Source organism: Diaporthe citri (genome assembly GCF_014595645.1).
Source record: "Diaporthe citri strain NFHF-8-4 chromosome Unknown scaffold_3, whole genome shotgun sequence".
NCBI classification, from domain to species: Eukaryota; Fungi; Ascomycota; class Sordariomycetes; order Diaporthales; family Diaporthaceae; genus Diaporthe; species Diaporthe citri.
Window position 1 is genome coordinate 5,200,083 of NW_025064848.1, and position 16,983 is coordinate 5,217,065.

A 16,983-nucleotide genomic window follows, 5' to 3' on the forward strand; every position below is an offset into this window, starting at 1 on the left:
ATGGAGGAGTGAGACTCAACGCTCGCTACGTAGGTACGTACGTACGTGACCCTTTTTTTTCTTGGTAGCGGTATCCCTGGCAAATCTCCCAAGCAAACTTTTTAACTACCGGGGTTTATGGACCCATTATTTCCACATGCCCACAGACCTTCCTTATTTCCACAACGGGGCCGGCGAACCATCTTCTTGCGTCTGGCACCGGTGCTGACAGGGCGGAGGAAACGAGGGAGGGAGGGGGGAGTGGAAATGGGTTGAGTGAGATTTTGGCGTCGGCTTAGAAAGACCCCCGCTCCCCTTTTCTGACTCTCTCCCTCTGCATTTCTGCACCCAAAAAACCTCGTAGGGCTGAAGGGGGAGAGAGGGGGAGGGGGAGGGTGACGAGCGCCCGGGTCCGCCGTCAGCACGATAGTTGGACCCGACACAATGGGTTTGTCTGTCTTCCCGCCCGCGCGCCGTCCCCCGCGGAGTGGATTCGTCTTGTTTCGGTCTTATTTCCTCTGTCTCTGTCTCTCTTTCTCCTCTCACTCTCCCGTCTCACATAATCCGCCACGCACCCTACCCTGCCCAGTTGCCACGCGGCCGGTGCCAGTCCACCGGCGCCGGTGCGGGTTGGTTGAGCACGGATGGGGGCGGTGGCAGCTGTCAAATCGTCTTACTTGCATTTTGTGTCTCTTGTTTCTTTTTGGGACGGACGGTTGGTGGGGAAGGAAGGAATCGACAACAGAGGTTGAGTCATATCACGTATAAGTTCACAGTGTTGCCCCCCCAAGTTTGCAACCAGCCAGGCGGGTCGGTTCTCGTTTGTCTTCCATCCTCCAGCCCGGTGCAGCCGGCAAGGCCCCTGTTTCCCCTGGTATGGAGCCTCAATCCTACGCACTGCCCTATTCCCTACCCGGCGCACGTTTCGGCTCCTGGGGGACTGAACATACGATTTTCGAGGTCACCTGCGGTCGCCTATCATCCCAGCCTGTTATGTGTGTACGTGATCACCAGGATCAAGAAATGACGACGGCCAAACCTACCGGTTCTTGTGCCCAGTTGTGCCGTGTCCGTTGCCCTGAGTCCGGTTAGGGGCGTCCCCACTTATTACAGCCGATTAGCAGCAGCGACAAAGGCCGAAGAGGGCCTCGCCCGACGGACTTTTCGGCTTCTGGGGCCGCCTGCGAGAGCCTGCCTCTGAACACTGTTCGGTGAGTACGTACACAAGTGAGGCGCCCTGCAGCGGCACCCCGTCACTATGCAGCAGAGACGAGGCAGGGCTTCTTGGTGGTCCCGACTTTCACAAGCTGCGATCTGCTCGCCCTGCTCGTCCTAGCTCTCTCCTGATATGACCCTTTCTGCATTGGGGCCAAAGATAAAGACCACAATTTTGGGCCGTGCTCTCCGCAACATGACCTGTGGAAAGGGAGGGGGAGAGGCGGTAAGGGTGTGTGTGCGAGTGAGTGTGAAAGGGGAGAATCCCTCGTTTGTGATGAGGCTCTGCGCCCGCAGGCCAGGGAAGGGCGCGAACAAGCCCCACTAGTACCTGTGGGCCCCCCTACGATGTTTTGCCTGCCTTGTGCGTACGGACGCGATGAGGAGTGATGAGGGTGGTGGTCTAGGTATCTTCTACCCGCTTCCTCTTCGATGCGGGTGGGGTCCTCAGACCAGGTCGCACATCCGCGCACCCGATCCCAGGGAGACTGTGCACAATTGATCTGCGGAGCCTCGCGATCCTTCGCCGCCCCTCGGACCCAATTACACTCCTACACCACCAAAAGTCCGAGGGGTCCTTGAGTTGCCCTCGAGTGGCCTTTGAGGAGCCTCGAGGGGTCTCTTGAGCGGCTCCATGTCCCTCGTGCATTTGCCTGTTCTGGTAAGGAGCAAAGAGCCTTATCCCCGCTAGAGTGGAAAAGGAGGAGAGAGGGGAAGGGGCCTGGGGGGCGCAATAGCTTTCCATCCGGACCCGGAGATAGACTCGGCCCACAGCCTTTAGGCGGGTCCTGTGATGGAGAGGTTTGGAAAGAGTTCGCGAGGCGCTCCGTGAGGCGTTCCGCGGAGTTTGATGGACGTGGGAGGGATATCATGGGGCAAGGTATATGTTATTGTGATATGTGAGCCGGGAAATGCAAGACGAGGCGAGAGGAGAGGAGGGGCATGGCATGGCATGGCATGGTTTAGCAAGGCATGGGTATACCGCTGATCGGCTCGAGACCGGGCCCTTCTCGTTGTGCGGACTTGCGGTTGTGTGGCTGCCGGTGGTCGTGTCGCTCTGTGTGTGGCACGGCATGACCCGCGTGAGGTTTGCCTGCCCAGATGGGCCAAACACGTCGACTCCGCTGTCTAATGTGATAAGCACCTTGCATCAAACCCCTTGCCACCTGGACCCGAATGAGTGAATGGACGATTGAGTGAGTGAGTGAGTGAGTGAGTAAATGGGCGAATGGATGGATGATCAAGCAGCCCCGCCCGAAGCGCAGTCTCCTCTCCAGCAGCTCAACATCGGTCTTTGCAGTCCTGTCAATGTGGCTCCTTGTGTAACACAGGCGGCAATACGGGCGGGTCCAGCCAGCCACATGACCGATGATGGATCGCGGATGGGGACATAGGGCAGGGACGGGAACAGGGGACAGGGACATGGACGTTGGATAATGGACATCTGAACATGGCCACAGGGGAATGGGGGTTTGTCCAAATTGATGTTTCCGCCGCTCAATCCCACATACTGTCGCAGTCAGAGTAACGGTAGGCCATGGCAGAGATACTGTAGAGGGAGGAGGGAGAGATCATGATTCTCCACAGAAGGATGCAAACCGTTTCCAAGGGGATCCTAGGAACCCGGCCTCTCCACTTAGACCGGGACGCTGGGCAAAAGACCCCAACCTGCATATTGACCCACAGACAGGCAGGGCAAGGACCCAGGGCTCAGGACTCACCAGGAGCCAGGACCAGGGGTCCAGTTACCCCCAGGCAGTCAGGGCTACCACCCAACCACCACCTGCTTTGGACCCGAGCGCCTCCAATTGACTCCGTTGACAGCCCCATACAGGCTGGGTAGCATTCAAGCGATGGTACCGGTGCCGCACAGTATAAACCAGTCACATGGGGACGATGCATGCCCGTCCAGATCGCCAGACCGATGGCATTTGGGGGCTGGAGATGCTGGCCTGCAGGGAAGCGCTGGATGGTCACCCTCTTGCACCTTCAGCCGCATCCTTCTGCAAGTATGCAGCCTCGCTATTGGCCCTGTGCGTGGTATTGTGTTGTTTTTGTGTTTTGCCGTGTAGTATTGCGATTTGCTGTCTTGTCTGCTTTTGCCTGGCTGCCTTGCTTTGGTGCCCGGTACCTGCGATCGCATCCAGTATGCCCAGAACCACAAAACCCGAGGGATGAAAAAGCCTTGAGATCAGGTGGAGACGTGGAATATCAGGAGCAATACGGCTCCTGCCTAGGCCATACTTGGCTGACACCGGGCGTCTGGGCCGACCAGATCAGGGAACCAGGAGGAGAGACCTCAGGGGGGGGGGGCTGTTACACGATACCGGCAGCAGGTATGATAGATGGCGTGCAGGTGCACAGTCTCGATCAAACCACATTCTTGGGTCGCGGAACGTGGTGCCTGTGAGAGGGTCGGAATCCCCCTTGATGGCCAAATGCCAGGGCGCGCTTCTTCCCTCCCTCCCTCTCTCTCACCGCTGGGCCTCCGCCGTGAAATCAACCGTACTGTACACAGTATATCTTCCGGCGGGGAACGGAGGTTCTGGACCCTGGCAGGCTTGCTCTCCAAGATGAGGACCCAGGGCGATGAACGGAGTGCCGCTATGAGCGGTTGATGATGGCCAGCTTGAGTCTTGTGCCTAGCTGAGAATTTTTGAAACTGCACTGCAGTCCCCAAACATGGTCCTTCCAAGAGAAGAGCATGTGCCAAACAAAGGAGAGACGGTGCTGGCGCGCCAGACGCCAAGCTGGCCAATCAGATGTGAATAGGCGACCCGCCTTTTAGACGCGGGCCGACGTATGATTGGCGAATTGAGGCCCTCCACAGGCTCGGCTTCAGTCTCCGTCGTCATGATCAATCCATCATCGTGTATCCTCAACCTGAGCCTCGCATGCCACTACCCAAGGGAATTGAATTTTCCACCTGTCGTCTCCCTCCAACCCGGCACCAGAGCCCCGCGCCCAGCCGGACTGCACCTATACGCTCCGTATCATCGCCTCGGTGAAAAAAGCCTTGGCTGGAAAACCGGGCCCAGACATCAGGCAGCAGAATTAACACATTCTGGAACAGCTAGCCTCTCCTCTCGCACTCGCGACCCTAGTGGAGGTTTCATTTGGCTTCCAAGGGGATCTCGTCTACTCTGCCCGGTGAGAAAGGACATCCGAAAGGCCGCAGGAAGAGGGGGACAGCCTCTATCTACAACCGCTGAACGGCCAGATGTATCTATTCGGAGGTGACAGGTAGGCGTTCCTCCTCTCCCAAATTTCACATCCCGATCCCCCCAGGTCTCTCGTCCTATTCGCCGGCCGTACGTCGCGTTATGTTTCCTAATTCGGGTCCGGGGTGCGGAATGGCTTCCTTTGTGCATCCATCCAATCCATCCACCCCTGCCTGCGTCCTTCTGCCCCATGGGCTGCGCCCGCCGCCTCCATGCCGCCCGTGTCAAAAGAGGTTTGGTCACCAGATGCACGACACGTTGGATCGGTCTACGCCAGGGGTAGGGATATGTGACTGGACGAGAAATGCGTCCGAGCCTCACTAACACTACAAACTCGGTGCTACAAGCGCCTACTGAAGGACTTGGTGATGAAACGGCGCATTCGGAAACGATGTAGCCACATACCAGAAGCCATGACGGGCGGCTAACAAAAAATACAGGCCTTGGGACGCGTCCCAGTTCACCGCCTCGGACGACCGCGTCCGCGGTGGCAAGTCCCAATCTTACCTGACCGTGCTCTCAGCACCGGCATCATCGGCGTCGTCGTCGTCCCAGGCCGAGTTCTCAGGCCACCTGGACATCACGGCCCTGGGCGGCGCGGGGTTCGCCTCGCAGCGCACCGCCGACGGCGTGCCGGGCTGGGACCTCTCAAGCTACGACGCCCTCGTGCTGGACGTCGCGCGCGCTGATGACCGCAGGTACACGCTCACCCTCAAGGACGAGGTGCTCCCCCGGCGGCCAGACGGGCGGGACCAGAGCAGCGTCAGCTGGGAGTACGACTTTGTCGTCGGGGCTGGGAAGGGCAGCACTTCTGCTGCTGGCGATGGCGGTGGCAGCAAGGCTGACTCGACCCGGGTGGTGATACCATTTGGGGAGTTTAAGCCTACGTACCGTGGCAAGCCGAAGCCTGACGCCGAGCCGCTGGATCTGAAGAACGTGAGGCGGATGACTTTCATGATGAGGAGGTGAGTACTCCCCTCGCGGTGCACGGTGCAGCGTCGTCTATTGGTCCATGCCACCCGAGGACTCACTGAACAAGACTGACGCGCGACATTAATCCAGTTTCTTTGGTGACCAAGAGGGCGATTTCTCCATCGTCTTCAACTCGGTGGCCGTGGAGAAAACGGACAAAAATCGAGACTGCTCGATCGACTCGGTAGCCGCGGCGAAGCTCGCCCGAAACGAGCAGCAACATGCGGGCAGCGGTGTTCCGAAGGGGAACAACCTCACGTCCTGGATCGGGAGACTCTGCGGCTGGGGCAGGTGACTCCCGGGCTCGTGGCAGACAGACATGCCACCTGCACCAAGGTCGAGGCTTTGAGGCACTAGGGCTAAGGTATCGCCTGCAGGACAGAACACGGAGGCGGCTTTCTGGCGTTTACACTGCTGTCCTGCGATGCCGCTGTGCATACCCATAGGTAGGGGTAGACATCTCAACACGTAATGACAGCATCAACCTCCCAATTGAAACTGTTCCGGTGCCCGTGGTCAATCCAGCTTGAGGTGACTTACACACATCGCAGGCTACGTGCCTCGATTACGGAGGTTTGAGACGGTATCTGCAATGTGGCCTCCCCGATTACCGTGCTGCTCCGGGCAGCAGGGAGACGGATAGCTACATATATATACAGCTAGCTGCAGATGCTGCGAAGAATAGCACAGGCGCGTGCGTTCGATCCTCCAAAGTGACCGCGCATGAAATGAGTTTACGGGTGCAGAAGTTTGCTGTCTACTACGTAGATGTCTGCGCACCGTTTTGCTTCACGTGCCACGTTGAGAATGCTTTGCTGCGTGTGGTCTATGCTCGTTCTTGATTTATCTACTATGGCCTGCCTGTATCAAGAGGTGTTTCCCGCCGTCTTCCCCATCGGCGCCCGCGCAAATCTCTCAGCACGCCTGTTGTCGTTGTCTGTCAACAGCGGTCGATAGCGGTAAAAGACGGCCTGAGACGGACTGAGATGGACCTCGACCGAACTGCTTGCCATCACTGTTGGCGCCTTGCTGTGGTCCTCTGACCTGCCTCGGCGTAGAAGGGGGAATTTGTACAAGCTCAGCACTGCCGAGCCGGCGAGGTCCAGTTGTGTAGGGCGAAGGTCTTTGGATCAAGAAGTATGCTCCAGTGGTATTATTTTCTCTATCATCCCACGGTCTAACTATTCACACGCCGCAGAAAGCGCAGAGATCTACCTGTACCCGCTGTGAGGCACTGGATACCAACAACCAACAGAAAAGAAAACATCCCGCAGATAGCCACCGGCTTAGCTCGGGGTCAACTGAAGTCAAAGATGTATTTCCCCTCCCATAATCATCAACGCCATGCAGAATGCTCCCAGTCACCCCCGTGGCATTGGCTCGAGACCAATGCCCGTCCGCAATAATCCTCCATGAATACTTATGGGAGACACTAGTTGGCTCTGTGTGGATAAATTTGCTTTGGGACCACACGATGAGAAGGCCAAGACTGCCAGCACTGGGCCATGTTGGTTTTTGTCCGTGGCTGGCTCCCAAGGAAGGTCTCCTGGCCGCAGTACGGAGAATCAGTTGTCTAGAAGTGCGATCTTCTGAGGAGGTTTGAGAATGTTGAGCTCATGTCTTCTCCAAATACGTTCAACTGTTCTCGACCATCTTGTCCCCCAAGACATCTCCATACTTCTTCCCGAAGAGACAGGACTCCCGGGATCCAGGACTGACTGCTTCGAGCCCCATGAGCCCATCCAAAATTTCTGCCCAAGTAGGGTCGATCAAGCCCCCAGCTTATCATCGACTGGGTCGGCTTTGTCGTCTTGACACTGGTGTAGCAGTCTGCCAGGAACGTAGTCCGACCTCCCTCCCAATCTCCTAGATAATTGCTCGAAGCTCGCCTAGTCGTCGAACTTGATCCCCTGGTAGGCGTTGACGTCGATGAAGCCGCCACGGTAGCTGCCCCTCTTCTTCTTGTTCTTCTCCTTGGTGAAGCCCTTGCCGCGGGTGACAATCAGGTCCTCGTGTGCCTTGCGGCCCCAGTCGTGCGCGTTGTCGGTGAAGGCGTTGGACTTGAACTTCTCCTCGACCGTGATGTCCTTGCGGATGCGCGAGAAGGGCTCGTTGGGGACCTTCTTCACCGGGGCCGCGTCCTTCTTGCCGCGGTTGTTCTTCTTGGCGGCGGTCGGGTTCGGGGGCAGAGGGGGGAAGATCTCCGGGGAGGTCTTGCCCATGGTCACGGACGAGTCGGAGCCGTTCGTGGCGGGCTTGGGGGCGTTATCCTCGGATTCAGAGTCTGAGGACGAGGATGAGGAAGAGGAAGACCCAGAGTCGGGGAGCTTGGTGGCGGCGGCTTTCTTGAGCTGCTCGGATTCGTCGTCCGAGTTGCTATCGCTGTCGCTGCTGTCACTGTCACTGCTGGAGTCCGAAGAAGAGTCCGAGCTAGAATCGGAGTCGGAGTCGGAGCTCTCCTTGACCTTCTGCTTCTTGGATTTTGGTTTCTCGTCCTCAGAACTGGAGGAATCAGAGTCGCTTGAAGAAGAGCTGGAGTCGGAATCGGAGTCGGAAGAATCGCTCTTGGAAGGAGCCTTGCGCTTCAGTGGGTTGGCGGCAGCAGGCTTGGCCGCGGACGACGCTCCAAGGCCGGGCTTGGCCGCAGCATTGTCGTCATCATCGTCGTCGCTCGAAGAATCGGAGGACGAGTCGGAATCACTGTCGGAGGACGAGTCGGAGGATTCGCTCTTGGCCACAGGGGCGCCGCCAGTCTTCTTCGTCTTCTTGCCCTCGTCCTCGCTGTCGCTGTCGCTATCGCTATCGCTATCGGAACTGGACGAGCTCGAGCTGGAAGAACTGTCAGAGTCGTCGGCGGACCCAGCATCCGCCATCTTCACATCGCCGCCGGCGTCGCTGGAGCTGTCAGATGAGCTCGAGTCGTCGTCGCTGGAGCTGTCGGAGCTGTCGGCGGCGGAGGCACTCTGGGACTTGTTCCAGGTCTCGAAGACGGAGATCAGGGTCTGCCCCTCGGGCTGTGCACCCTTGGCGGGGCTGACCCAACCGTTCTTGTTCCGCTGCTGCTTGAAGGCGGCGTGGGCGTCGTCGAACTGGTTGGAGGAGAGGAAACCCTCGACGAGGTCCAAGAGCTGGGCAGGTGGGGCGGGAGTGGCATCTTTCTGTGCCTTCTTAGAAGGCTTGGTGGCCTTCTTCTTGTCGGCAGACTTGTCCTTGGATTTGGCCGCCATGGCTGTGTCGTTGGGCGCGGTGACCGAGGGGGAGGAGGAAGAGGATGTCGACGGTTGGGTGGTTCGGGTGGTGTTGTTGGAGAAGAGCCAAGCTGGTGGACCAGACGACATTAATGGCGCAGCTGTTGCGGATGACGGAGGGAAAGAGGGATCTCGAGCACCACGTTTGCTTTGGTTAGGGACCTGAAGAAAATTTGTAGCTGGCGCAAGTGAAGCCTTCGGGAGGGAGCTACTCCGTTGAGAAAAAAATTGTGGACTTATCGCTGATAAGACTAGACCAAGACAAGTGCCAGCGGCCAGCTAGGAACCCCCGGCCTTCCAGTCCACTGGCAACTGGGGCAGGGGACAATTCCCCCTCCAGCAAAATCAAACATGTTATTTTGAGGCCATGATTGAGCAAACTGTGTGAATGTTTGCAGCCTGGACTGCCTGCCTGAACTGGTTTATACGTCAATTTCTTGACAGCTTGCATGACAGCAAACCTTACTATTGATAACACGTCTGGGTGTTGGGTGTTGGGTAGTAAACAGCAGCAAAGTCCGGCTTCTGTGCTTCTATGATTCTACATGCCCATTCAAGTCGGACTTCTATCTGTAACTCATGTCCTCAGGCTTTATCAGATACAGAACCACGGTCTATTTGCTTGCAATTTCCCTCCCACACCTCTCCCACACTTCGCAGCCCGTGAGATATGTCGTAATGATCAGGATGACCCCCAGCGTTCCCTGATCAACCTTCCACCAGCCCACTACACTTCCGGGCATGACCATGTCCAGCAGGTCGGCCGCGCACTTCCTCACAAGCCCCTTGGACTTGGTCTTGATGTTCGACTTCCACAGCTTCCTCTGCTCCTTCCGGACCCACATGATCTTCCTCAACCTCTCCCTCTCCTTCTCCCAGTCCGCCATCTCGCTCCCGTCCCGCTTCTCTCCGGTGCCGTAGCCCTCACCCGTCGGCGGCACGGGTGCGTACGCAAGGAGCTTTACGATCTTGACCAGCCCGCTGGCAACCCCGCATGCCAGCCCAAAGAACCAGAAGCGCTGGCCCTCCACGAACAGGACGGAGAACCATTGGGCCCCCCATAACGAGAAGCCCGGCACCTGGAGGGCATCGACGAGGCAAAGGGACTCGAGGAGCAGGTACATCCCGTTGAAGGTGCGCCCGAAGATGTCGAGCCAGGCTTCGGCTGGGGGCCCTGACTTGCGCCTGTGCCGGCAGTTGGGGTGTGTTGGTGCACGTGAGGGGCCTGCGTGGGTGCGGGTGTCTGCGCTGGCTGTGCCGCTTGATTTGCCTGCTTGGTTCCATCCTTGGCATCGGATACGGCGGCTGGGGTCTCAGAAGGAATCGACGTTGCTGCTGCGGGTGTTGGTGTTGGTGGTTGGGAGTACAGTGATGTGTATAGCTGCTGCGCCGCGTAGAAGGACTCAAGGAAGCGGAACATCCGGAAGAAGCGCCGGGCAAGACCTAGATGCCCTTTCAGGTCATTGAGTACCACCACACCCGTAGCCCTGGGATCAGTCCAGACGTGTTGGTTGCCCAACATCACGAGATCGGTGAAGCCGTCCAGGAGAAGGGGATACGAGATGACGACCATGACTATGGACTGGATCATTCGCAGCATCCGTTCTAGGGCAGCTAGAAAAGTAGAATGATTAGCACTCGGGCATTCCATATGGTACAAGATGATTCTTGAGCTGATAATCTCTCCAGCCTTTGTAACACGGTCAATAGAAACCCTCGTCACCAGTGTCAGTCACTGCGTCCCAGGACGGGTGATTGCTTGACCGCCGTCCACTGCCCCCGCTTGGCACGAGACCAAGGTAGCCCCTGACACAGGTGTTGACAGACTCGATGTGAGGGAATTACGCCCAGAAAGGGGCCAAGAATCTATCGAGACGTTGAGTTATGAAGTGAAAGAGCGGAAACTCACCAGCGTCGGTGCCGAAGCGGATGAACTGCTCAAGCGTAGACGGCGCCATGGTGTGGTCTCCTTCCCAAAGCCCCGCAGCAGTCTCACGCCGTCTTGCAGTCGAGCACAGCCTGTTGATGGCAGCTGGTCATCGAATTGGGCTTCTCGATTTGATTTTGACCGGGTTTTGATCGGTTATGGAGTTCCAGCGATGGATCTGTGCTCGATTGAAGAGAGGTAAGAGTGAGGGCCCGGATTTAAGCAGAGGTTGAGATCGGACCCGGGATGGTGCAAGCGCGGCCTCTCGGTCGGCCCACAACTTTGCTCCTCTCTGTCGACTCGGGCCACCAGCATTCTTCCATCCAGACATCAATGATCTATCCTCACGACTTTCCACAGTCCTGGGACAAAGCATTCGCCGGTTTTAGAGGCCCGGCTACAGCTGGATTCATTCCAGCCTGGGTTTGCGTCCCAGTCTCGCTCAGGTGGCCTCGGACTAGAGGCTTTGGCCTGTAAACCGCCCTGGACGCCCAGGAGGACCTCGAGAGCCAGTACTTGAAGGTGATGCCACACAGCGACGTAGTGCCTTGATCGAGACAAACTGAAATTGTAAGGCCTCCGACACTTCCTCCGCCAGCTGTGACTATTTTCATGCAACTTTTGAGTCAATTTTGGAAGCAGTTGCAGAGTCTGTCTTGAGTTCCTTGGAGGCAGTTTTGGGGTGAAACGGTGTACACAGAATAAGAAGTTTGACGGAAATCAAATAATCATATAATGGTGGTATATATATCACAAAAGTCATCAGTCGTCATAAATCTGCATTCTTTTACTGAATCATTTCCGATTGCTGTAGTCCCAAAGTATACAGATTACCCTTGGCCAACTCCAGCCACAATCTGTCTTTTCGCCAACTGGTACCACGAACTCACCAGTACAGTGGTCACATAATTGCCCTTGATTCCATACACCATCTCCGTAACAGCCTCCTTTGCATGCGGAGTACTCCGTGGACCAGTCTTCGGAAACACAAGTCTGGTAGATCGCCAGGTTGTGTCTCTGGTGCATGGTGCTGCCCAGAAGGATTTGGAGGAAGATGGTTTGCGTCTCATCTGATGCGCTGCTGAAGATGGCCAGAGAGAGCATGGTGGCTGACATGATGATACTCTTCGGTGTTGACGCCGGGTCCTCCATAATCTCGAGTTACACTTAAAATCTGACCAAGCATCAATACAGAGTTGAGATGATCACTGGGATACCATGTGGAATCAGTGGGTGACAATCTGGGGCCTCAATGGAAACGGGGAGGCCCATGATGGAAACTTTCCGAGGCAAATACGGCAACTCGCTCCTTCCCTCTCCGTCAGCCCACACCCGTAACTGCACACTTGCAAGGTCACACCTGCAACTGCACACACTTGGACATACTCCAATCAATCCTAAGACAAGAAGCATCGCCTCATACTACTTGGTGCCTCCTTACAAAACTTGAAGGAAGTCAAAACAAACGAAGAACCACACCCAGGGATCAATAATCCAGCCAAACTTCCGCCCTCTCCCATACTGACCCCGGTAGAATCATCACAAGCGACAAACAAGATGAATCTTCTTCATTTCGTCCTCTTGACCCTGCTGGGCTCTCTCGCTTCCTCCATGGCTATGGTGCCACCACGCCTGATGACTGGTGTAGCCGCACACAACGTCGAACAAGCCCTCAACCACACCGCAGAAAAGGAGGTCGCAGGTCGTCCAGGAACGACCATAGCCTCCATACTTGTAAAGTATGAACTCAGATGCGGATTGGACCCAAACACGCCCTCGGCACCTTTCACACCAGGTTACGGCCTGAAGGACATTTATTGCAAGAAGTGGTTTGAGTGCAAACCTGATGGTGAGGAGCTCAAAAATAGGATGTTACTACACCCTGGTGTCATCAGTAGCTGACCTAGATGTCATAGGAACAAGGCGCCAAAAGAAACAAGTAGTCGAAGGCGAATACAATTGGCTTCGCAAGAAAAGAAACGTGGAATGGCAAGTCTAGGGCCTCTTCATCCTTCTTCGAGGATGAGAGCTAACTACAGGACAGGTGCGACGATTGGTGTCAATGTGTAGAAATCGACAAGCCTGAGAAGCACTTTGCCTACAATATGTTCGTCTTCCACCCGCTCGCTCTATCCTCACACACATCTCCCGGCCCCAATAGCACCTCTTTCAACCGGAAGATTATGGGAATATTTACTGACATAATTATGAAGGGGCTGTGTGGACCCCTACGGCGGCCTGGTCCAGGGTCAGTATGGCAACGTTGCTCGTGATCCGGACTCGGTCGAGCCTCTGAACGATGACGACGGGCTGGTGATGGAAGGATTTGACGGGCCACCTCGCAAAGAGTGACCTGGATGGGGGAGGTTGACCCACTCAGATGCGGGAAGACATGAGTGCGAATGGTGATTTCAGCCTCAAGTAGAGGGTGAGAGACGTAGGGTTCAAGGGGTTACTCGCTCTTAGGGACACCGGTTGGGGATACTACCGGAGCAGAACTATTATTGTGGCAGGCATCATCACCTCATACCATTGTGATTTCTAAACTTTTTTTTTGTGTCTCAGTCTGCTCAGATGCACTGAAGCCTTCAGTGGTCATGTCTTCCATGGTTCCGGAATCTCCCAAGTCTGTAGTCTGATGCCCGCCCAAAAAAATGTCTTCTAACGAAAATTTCTCAAGTGATACAGGGAAAGACTCGGATATAAAAGACACCCGGCGGGTCATCCACCCATTTCGAGGGCCACGGCTCTCCTTACTTCCGACGATCTCTTGACTGCCAGCATCTCAGAAAGTGAACGGGCCATGCTCACATTCTATCAAATTCCTACAGTCTTCACTAGTCTCAAAAAAGCTCTATTGACTTAACAGTGTATGTCACCTGGACTGATAGACTTCTTGTTGGATCTTGCATTTGAGAACTATTGAGTTTGTGTATCCCATCATGGCATTTGCGAAGCTATGGATCTAGTTCATGCTCGAGATCTTGTACCAATGCTTCCAAGTTTGGAAGCTCAAGTGAGCCAAAATGAAACAATGAGGCCAAGGAAGCGTGCGAGGGGAGAATTCCGTGCCCAAGGGATGGCGCCCGGTGTCTCCTCCACTTCCTCCACATCAAGCTCCTCAGGTCGAGCTCACCCATCCCACGTTGTCACAGAATTGCTTGTCCTGATAGGTCTGGAAGCCCCTTAGAATTGAACAAAATGTTAGTATCTCTTCCAGGGCTGACGACACCGGGGAAGACAATTGTGGACATACCAGGCTATCTGCCGGTCAGCATCGTAGAAGTATCCCGTCTTGCCCAGTCCACACTCCCTGGTGATGTTTCCAAGGGCGTTGTACCAGTCTTCAACAGCGTCACATGGCTCGTGCTTGTTCTTGCTATTTGTTTTGCATCGTGTTAGCATTTACCTTTGGGACGACCGGGTCCTAGGCCTGGTTTAGCCCTCGGGGGCTGGGGGCTCGAGCCCATAGGACGTTCAGCAGGAGGAAAAGACTTGCCTGCAGGCCCAAGTGCGAGACGGGGTGTGCTGTGAGGGGTCTACTCCGTCTTCGTAGACCGAAAAGCCAGCGTACTCGAGGCCGCTGGGGTTGAGCTCATTGCCGCAGTAGCACCTGAGTTTGTCAGTCAACCGTAATCTATCCCTTTGATTCTCTTGCGCATGGCCCATACATCGAAGCGGATCTGTATGTGTGTGATTTTGCATGTAGGAATAGGCGATATCACCATTTGATCAGGTGGATGGAAAGGTAGGAGAGGGGGTAAGATGTACTAACCAATCCATCATCCTGGCCATGGTCTTGATCCGAGACTCCTCAGGAACCTGCTGGTCAGAGCAGTGGACTAGCATGTAGCCCGGGAGCGGGTTGTCGAAGTCGACGTAGTTTTGGCAGTCGATATCATCTCCGGAGCAGTCTGGATAGTCTGAGATCGCAGCGGATCCAAATCCAAGGAAGGAAAGGAGGAGAAAGAAAGCAAAGTAGAAGGCCTGCATCATGATTGTGCTGCTTGAGACAGATTGAGCCTTAAATGATTGAGGTGCGGAGTGTTGGTTCCGTTTCGGGTAGTATGTCTGTCCAGTGTAGTGGAAGGAAAGGAGGACACGCAGACAACTTGTTGTGCAGTCCGGCCTTTTTGTATTGTGAGGCCAAGAGTCATGAAATGTCGAAACTGCAGTTGGGACAGAAGTCAATGCCAGAAACATTACCAGGGAGCAGTGAAGGATGAATTTGCACATACCTGGGAAGGATATCATCATGGACTGTTTCGCTCCTTACACCTGGGCACTAGACGCAAGTGAATGTTGACTACAGCACTTTATCAAGCCACACAACGCACCTTCCTGCAAGCTGAAACCTCTTTCTTTCATAACAAACCTCACTATCTTTACCTAGGCGCTGAAAGCATCAAAAGCATCGAAACCATACCACCTGCAACACAACTCGCAGCCCATCAACGACATCAACCTCCATACTACTGACGCCTCAACTCATTCGACATGATGTTGTCTGTCATTTTCATTGTAAGCCAAAGGCCTCATCTGCCAGACTGGGAACTGATATCCCTCTCCCATACTTCCACAACCACATTCCTGTCCACACCGTTATCCTCCTACAAAGAAGCCCTGTTTTGACAATGACTCAGTTTCTCTTCGCTCTCCTGGGCGCCGCCAGCCCTGTTGACGGCACGAACCCTCCTCCGGGCCTCAGCTGGACCGGTGAGGTTGCCGGCCACGGGGTGGTGACCCTCCACGGCGACGCCGGCTCCGTCCGGGAGCAGATCTTTACGCTCAACCCATCCCTGACCGAGAAATTCGTCCGCACGACTCAATTCATGAGCAAGACTCCCTCGGCATACAACGCTTCTGAGGTGTTCGCCGGGCCAGGATCTGCCTACTACTACAAGTCCCCGGCTGGTGACGCCGGCGGCATGGCGGTCCGCGACGACGTCAATGGCGCAAAAAAACTCTCGGACGGGTTCAACCCCACCGACTGGTACTGTGGCACCTTCGCCACTGGTGATGGCAAGTAAACCACGCCAGTGGGGTCCTACTTGGCAACCTCCGCCGTATACTCACTCACCTGCTTGCTCGGCACTCTTTATCATACTATGGACCTTGCTAACCCTAGGAAACCCCACACAGTTTCCGAGGCATACGATGTCGTGTCCGACGTTGGTTCTCCGGCTGGACAGGACCCAGCGAATGCCATGTGGACAATTGCAGGCAGAGTGGACGGGAAGGCCAACTGCCAACGTCTCGCGTGCGCCGTGATCCAGGGTGATCCCGGCAGCACTGCACGATATGGCAGCACTGCAGTCTATGTCAGTCAAGCCTGCCTCGCTCCCCCCCCCCCAAGAAAAAGCCCTATTTCTATCTTGACGTGGCTCCAGGGCCACACGATATGACACTGGCATAATCTCTCTCTCTCTCTTTGGCTAGGGTGTGTACCTGACAAATGACACAGTGGTGCAACGACAACGACTTCAAGGTCACGACAGCGGCCATGAACCTGGCAGCAGTGGCTGCCTCCATCGCCAACGGCCACCAGGCGTTCAACTTCGCAGGCTGCTGCAAGAAGAGCCAGTCGATCGGCAGCCACAAGCAGTTCTCAGGCCAGGTAAGACTTGGGCCCCATCCCCGGCTTCCCCCCATCTCTGGCAGCTGTGATTGCTCTACAAAAACAGTGGCTAACGATCTTGATTAGATGCACCTGGGGAACGGGACCAACATCAACGTCGGCTACGGAGACTGTTCCAAGTCCGACTACTTTGTTAACCCCGGCGACCTCACTTACCCTGGACCCCTCGGAAGTTGTATATAGTTGGGGGCAAAGCCGGATTTGGTGTCTCTGTGAGATGGGTTTGGCTCTACTTAGTGTGCGGCTGGGAGTAGCTGCCCTACATAGCTGTCCTGGTCTGGCATAGTGACAGACAAGTACGCCATTGGACAATGGAAGAGCCTGCCAGACATATGCTTTGCACTTGATACAGAGCCAGATGCCTCGACATTCCTATTCTAAGTGAGATTGTGCTGTGCCGTGACTGCCCATCTCGATTCGAGCACACTTCCTGGCTCCTCGCGGGAGGCATCGTACCAGGCCACGTGCCACATTATTGCTGACAACCCCTTTGAAATACCTCCAGTCGATGGGCCTGGTCAAGGGAGCCATAGTAATCGCAGGTTAAGCAAATCCGTTGACCATCACTTTACATGCAAGCCGGAGCAACGGACCCGCATCAGCACAACACCCTGGCAGCAATAAGGGCAAGTATAGCACATTCCCAATGGAAGGTCTATCACAGCTACTGACGCATGAACAATGTACAGATTCGGATTTAAAAAGTTTTCTTGTTTTTGTCTTCTTAGACCACCCTACGCCGCTACCTGCGAACCACTTCTCTAGACACAGCCCTCCCTCCAC

The 16,983-nt window shown here is 55.5% G+C and overlaps 6 protein-coding genes across 6 annotated transcripts; 3 read left to right on the forward strand and 3 right to left on the reverse strand.

Moving 5' to 3' along the window:
• Window positions 1-4,719: 4,719 nt before the first annotated feature.
• On the forward strand, window positions 4,720-5,682 carry INS49_008937 (uncharacterized protein; the record flags this gene model as incomplete). The annotated part of the gene is made up of 3 exons (XM_043169674.1): window positions 4,720-4,808; window positions 4,856-5,380; window positions 5,478-5,682. 3 exons carry the CDS (start codon window positions 4,720-4,722, stop codon window positions 5,680-5,682), a joined length of 819 nt encoding a protein of 272 aa, XP_043027354.1.
• Window positions 5,683-7,276: 1,594 nt separating this feature from the next.
• On the reverse strand, window positions 7,277-8,614 carry INS49_008938 (uncharacterized protein; the record flags this gene model as incomplete). The annotated part of the gene is made up of 1 exon (XM_043169675.1): window positions 7,277-8,614. The coding sequence occupies one exon, from the start codon at window positions 8,612-8,614 to the stop codon at window positions 7,277-7,279; it is 1,338 nt and encodes a 445-aa protein (XP_043027355.1).
• Window positions 8,615-9,249: 635 nt separating this feature from the next.
• Window positions 9,250-10,593, reverse strand: INS49_008939 (uncharacterized protein; the record flags this gene model as incomplete). The annotated part of the gene is made up of 3 exons (XM_043169676.1): window positions 9,250-9,813; window positions 9,852-10,249; window positions 10,545-10,593. 3 exons carry the CDS (start codon window positions 10,591-10,593, stop codon window positions 9,250-9,252), a joined length of 1,011 nt encoding a protein of 336 aa, XP_043027356.1.
• Window positions 10,594-12,119: 1,526 nt separating this feature from the next.
• INS49_008940 (uncharacterized protein) lies at window positions 12,120-12,987 on the forward strand (the record flags this gene model as incomplete). The annotated part of the gene is made up of 4 exons (XM_043169677.1): window positions 12,120-12,411; window positions 12,633-12,669; window positions 12,776-12,875; window positions 12,943-12,987. 4 exons carry the CDS (start codon window positions 12,120-12,122, stop codon window positions 12,985-12,987), a joined length of 474 nt encoding a protein of 157 aa, XP_043027357.1.
• Window positions 12,988-13,683: 696 nt separating this feature from the next.
• Window positions 13,684-14,558, reverse strand: INS49_008941 (uncharacterized protein; the record flags this gene model as incomplete). The annotated part of the gene is made up of 4 exons (XM_043169678.1): window positions 13,684-13,747; window positions 13,819-13,941; window positions 14,137-14,175; window positions 14,338-14,558. 4 exons carry the CDS (start codon window positions 14,556-14,558, stop codon window positions 13,684-13,686), a joined length of 447 nt encoding a protein of 148 aa, XP_043027358.1.
• Window positions 14,559-15,196: 638 nt separating this feature from the next.
• Window positions 15,197-16,383, forward strand: INS49_008942 (uncharacterized protein; the record flags this gene model as incomplete). Its single annotated transcript, XM_043169679.1, has 4 exons — window positions 15,197-15,578; window positions 15,705-15,883; window positions 16,027-16,179; window positions 16,267-16,383. The coding sequence occupies 4 exons, from the start codon at window positions 15,197-15,199 to the stop codon at window positions 16,381-16,383; spliced, it is 831 nt and encodes a 276-aa protein (XP_043027359.1).
• Window positions 16,384-16,983: the final 600 nt, after the last annotated feature.